Raw genomic sequence first — 5,109 nt, forward strand, 5'->3', positions numbered from 1 at the left:
TCGGAGGAGGATTGATAGTGTATCTGATAACGTTGCGACACGATTGTTATGTTTCTATATTATAATGGAGTCTCCTTTCACTCAAAAAAAAAAAATACTTTTTTGTATAAATAATCTTGGACTCTACATTTATCTTTTGTGGGAAAATGACTTGTCAGGGTAATAACTTTTTTTCCTTATTCACATTTAGGTAAAAAACATTTGTACACATTTGACCATTTAACTTGTTAAACGTATTCACATTTTACCATTGTCGTCTGTTATATAACAGACGACAATGGTAAAATGTGAATACGTTTAACAAGTTAAATGGTTAAATATGTACAAAAAAAGAAACTTGCCTAAATGTAAACATTATTTTTTACAAATTTGTTAAAACTTTTTATAATTTGTTACAACATTTTTATGATATTTTTCCTAAAGGTTTTTTTCTAACACAATGTTCTAAACTTTTTTTATAAGTTTTTTCTAACGTTTTTTTATAATTTCATATAATTTTAATACAAATGCTTTTAAACCAAATATTTTAAATTTTTCTTACAAGTTTTTTACTTTATTTTTTAAAATTTTTTTCATACAATTGTTTTTATAACTTCATACAATTATTTTTAAATTAACTTTCTTTTACAAAATTTTTAAATTGTTTCACAGATTTTGTATAACAATTTAATATTTTTTTATATCATTTTAAAATACTTTCATTAAATACTAATTTAAAACGTTGTATTAAAAAAAAGTTTATAAACTTCTAATTAAAATGTATTAAAAAGTTGTAACTATTTTAAAAAATTTACATTATATAGATTTTTTTATGTTTTTTTTAACTTGCTACGTAATATTCTTTTTTTATTTTTTTAAAAGACTTTCTATACTTATTGTTACATATTTAGTTTATTTAATATTATTGTTAAATACTATTTACTTAAAAAATATTGTATATGCTTAAAAACAAAAGTAGAGAAATAACTTATCAAGATAATTAACTTTTGGTTTTGTTCACATTTAGACAACTTTTTTTTTTACATATTTGAATATTTAACTTATTAAATGTGTTCACATATTACTATTGTCATCTGCTATAGCTGGTGACAATGGTAATATTTGAACAAATATAACAAGTTAAATGGGGAAATGTATATAAAAAAAGTTGTCTAAATATAAACAAAACGATAAAAATGATATATTATCCTGATAAGTCATTTTCCCATCTTATATTTATAACTTTTCTATTCTGAAATTTATAAAAAAACACAAAATTTTCACTATGAATCTTGAAAGAATACTTTTTTTAAAATAAGTTACTTTTTTATAATTATATCAATTTAATTATCTTATCTGTTTTTGACTAATAAAACGAAAATAGGTTGACGTTTTTATGTATATGAGGACATGATTTTCTTTTTATTGAATTCCCCGATTTCTATATATGTCCTTAAACTTGACCCATTATATATGGAATTCATGTATCTTAGTTTTGCCAATGCTTTCTCATAAATAAATACATCAACGTATATATATTAACCGGCATCTACAAATAAAAAAGTAAGTGTGTTTGCTACAAAAATAATGTCTAGGAGATCGTTTGCATTGTATATTGATCTGAATGGGGAACCTGTAGACATGAGTCTCTCTGAGTTTCTTGTGCATCTGTCAACAATGGATAATGACTCCAAGAAAGTGAACGAGGTCGTTGACTTTATTCTTAATTTAGAAGAAGAATTGCGCACTATAGCTTCCTCAGAATATCAGTTACCCAACTGCATGCGCTTTTTAAAAGATGGTAATCTTTTGTTTTTATGTACATTAGGAAGTTGCCATGCACTTTTCTGAAAGGGATTTTCATTGCTTGTGAGATCTAGTGATAGATGCTAATTGACATCTACATTCGATGTAAATTTTATTGCTAAACAAACTTTATATGTTTGTAGATTTCAACTCACAAATGTATCTTGATGGTGCTGTTTGATTTATAAGTATAAAACTAGCCACTCTAAGATAACTTAATCTCTATATTCTTACTAATTGGCTTAGACTTTATTATTTATTCATTTTGTTTTTAATTATTTTTTTGTGATTATAGCTATTGCTACTCTTCAAAATGAGAAATGGAAGTGTGCAAGAAGAATTAAAAAGAAAGAAACCAAATTGCTAGAGAGTAATTTAGATATAGCAAGAGGCACCCGGGACAACAATGAAAATAAAAACATGGTAAACTTCGTTAAATCATTAATATTTAATTTCTATGTTTTTTTAATTCTTTTAAATTGTAACTCGAATTCTCGCATGCGATTAAATTATGTATATCAGTCGTTTAATGAGTTTTGGTATTTATTTATGTCAGAATGAAAGACAAATTGATGATATATCTGATCATTCGTTTCTCGAAAACGAGGCCTCGTCAGATACTTTGGATCTAATAAGATCCGAGTCATCTCTTCAAGAGGAGGTGCTTGAACCAATTGTTCAACCCGAATATATTAGACCCGACCCAAATGTTGTCCTGGAAGTGACCCGGAGGCAAAGGATGGTTTGGTCCGCGAATCTTCATAGAAAGTTTAGGTTTGCTGTGGAGGCGCTTGGTGGGCCTAAAGGTAACACCAATCTAAGCGTAATTAAAATTTTCAAGTTATTTATTTATTTATTTATTTTTTCTATTTTTTACGTGCTATAATTTTCAAAAATAAATACAATGGTTTTAGACTTTTAATCTGGTCATTTCAATATTTTTTTATTAAATATTGGTTGTGTAAAGTTTTATATATAATATGTATAATTCTATATTAATTTTATTTTTATAAATAAACTGTATAAGGAGTTATGACAAATTCAAAAATGTTTTAATGATTTTCGACATCCCTTTTTTTTGCTAACTTTGGTTGATTTTCCTATTTGATCAATTTAATATGAAATAAAACCCAAATTGTCCTTTTTAGATACACAATTCGAAGCTCTAATATATAATCAAAGTATTTGACTAAAAGTTATATGGAATATATTTTAATATAACATATTCAGGAAACCTTGGACCATAATCAAGATACTACCATCCTGATCATATAATTTTCAATTGGCAAGTGCCTAAATTTTGATTTAATTCTTATTAAAAATATATTTTATATATTTATGACAATTCATAAGGAAGATGTTATATTTTTTGGATACTTAATTCTACGTGCATATCATAAATTCATAATTATACTAGTTTATAACCTGGTAGCCATGGCTGAAAAATTAATTAAACTTTTATACAAAAAATTCAAATTATTAATCAATTATTTTAAATAAATTATCCATTAAGATATTTTTAATTATATAAATCTATAATCATTGATTAAATAAATATGTGAAATTATATCACTTTATAATTTGTATTAATGTTATTTTAATTTTTATCATATTGTTATTAATTTAATATAATTAGAGTGACAAGTTTAAAAATTGAAATTTAAAATGGAAAATCCTAATAGGATGACCCATATCAAAAAGAAAATAAAATTATTCTTTTATTAGAATAAGAAGATACGTACATTTACTCGGAGGGTCTGATTTTATTTATTAACTTACTCATAATACATAAATTGCTCAGATGAATATCAATAATATTTTTCTGAAAGATACAGAATTAATTGTCGTTCTCGTGTTATAATAATTTAGTTACCAAATTAGTTTAATTTATTTATTAATGAGAATTAATAACTAAAACCATCAAATTGAACCATATTAAAGCTAATTGCTTTAATTCAAACATTTGCAATTTTGTTTTGTTTACAAAATTTAAAATCAAATAAAGACATTGTTGCTTGTATTTCTGAATTCAAAATCGAAATGCTTTTAATATCTATCATATACCTTACAATTTAATTAGTTGGAGAAAATGTTATCTTCTAAAAATAGTAAACTATATCATCTGATCGGCTCACTTGAGAGGCTAATTAGGGAACACTAGCAATATTTTGGCAGTGTCATGGTTTGAACATTGGACTTCCTCTATAGAATTACATTCCTAAGCCACTAGACTCCTATCACGAGGACGAGAATTTATGTTTTATGATGATACTAGGTGTGAGACCCATGTATTACATGGGTTTACTTATATATATATATATATATATATATATATATATATATATATATATATATATATATATATATATATATATATTAAATTTTAACAATTTGAGAAGTTTGAATTTATAAAAAAAATGAGAATTTTTTTTGAATTATTAAAATTAATGAGACTTTAATACATTGAATACATTACATATATAAATCATTTCTAATGAATACCTTACATAATAAATGTTGAATTTTAATTTAATAAAATAAAAAATACAATAAAATGACAAGTGGAAAATAAAAAATTAAAAAAGTCTAGAAAATGCCATGTGTTTAAGTGAATGAGAAGACGAGCAAAAAGATTTTGATTTATTACGAAGGATAAGTAGAATTATAATGAAAATTATATTTTCATTCCATTTTAATAAAGTTTGATTGTTCCTTCTCTATATTCATGTCGTTTGTTGTTTGGGAACATGGTAGAAGCCAAACCAAAGCAAATCCATGACCTTTTGAAAGTCGATAACCTCACCACTGAACAAATCAAAAGTCATCTGCAGGTATATATCTCCAAATACTTATATTTTCTATGTTGTCATGACATATCAACCTACTTATTTTTATTGATGACTTCAGAGGTATAGGAAGCACCTCAATTCTATTTGTAGGGGTCAACGTTCAGTCATGGGATTCAGTCAAAACATGCAGAATGAAAATTCAACGCTTGTTCGAACCCGATTCTCTCTTTTATGTATGCAGCCTGGCGAGTCATCCAACAATAATATGACAAGAGCATCAACCAACGATTAAAAGTTACTCACTTAATGGGCCTAAGTATTTTCTTCAAGACCAATAATTCATGCATGCATGCATGCATGCTAGTGTTAATTACTAGACATCTTTCTTTAATCTTTACTAAAAACTGCTTTTCATAATTTAGACTATTTTGAGGTTACTTTTAAAGTTTTAGATTTTTTTGCTATGACGATTTAGACGTGGTTGGATTTTGGAGTTTAAATGTATACGTGCATTGATGGATCGTGGATATGATGT

At 25.3% G+C, this 5,109-nt stretch overlaps 1 protein-coding gene across 1 annotated transcript; it reads left to right on the plus strand.

The window, feature by feature from the left end:
• The first annotated feature begins 1,566 nt into the window (after nt 1-1,566).
• LOC145099726 (uncharacterized) lies at nt 1,567-4,866 on the plus strand. Its single transcript, XM_079037248.1, has 6 exons — nt 1,567-1,780; nt 1,929-1,955; nt 2,081-2,208; nt 2,342-2,591; nt 4,540-4,616; nt 4,693-4,866. The coding sequence occupies exons 1-6, from the start codon at nt 1,567-1,569 to the stop codon at nt 4,864-4,866; spliced, it is 870 nt and encodes a 289-aa protein (XP_078893374.1).
• Nucleotides 4,867-5,109: the final 243 nt, after the last annotated feature.

Source organism: Lactuca serriola, chromosome 4 (genome assembly GCF_051521515.1).
Source record: "Lactuca serriola cultivar US96UC23 chromosome 4, Lser_US96UC23_V15, whole genome shotgun sequence".
In the NCBI taxonomy this organism is placed as follows: Eukaryota; Viridiplantae; Streptophyta; class Magnoliopsida; order Asterales; family Asteraceae; genus Lactuca; species Lactuca serriola.

What these genes read in the sequence shown, in the direction of transcription:
- LOC145099726 (XM_079037248.1), top strand. Translation starts at nt 1,567, where the DNA reads ATGTCTAGGAGATCGTTTGCATTGTATATTGATCTGAATGGGGAACCT. An exon ending in CTCACAAATGTATCTTGATG is followed by an intron (nt 1,956 to 2,080) that starts GTGCTGTTTGAT and finishes TTGTGATTATAG; the next exon opens with CTATTGCTACTCTTCAAAAT. An exon ending in GGCGCTTGGTGGGCCTAAAG is followed by an intron (nt 2,592 to 4,539) that starts GTAACACCAATC and finishes GGAACATGGTAG; the next exon opens with AAGCCAAACCAAAGCAAATC.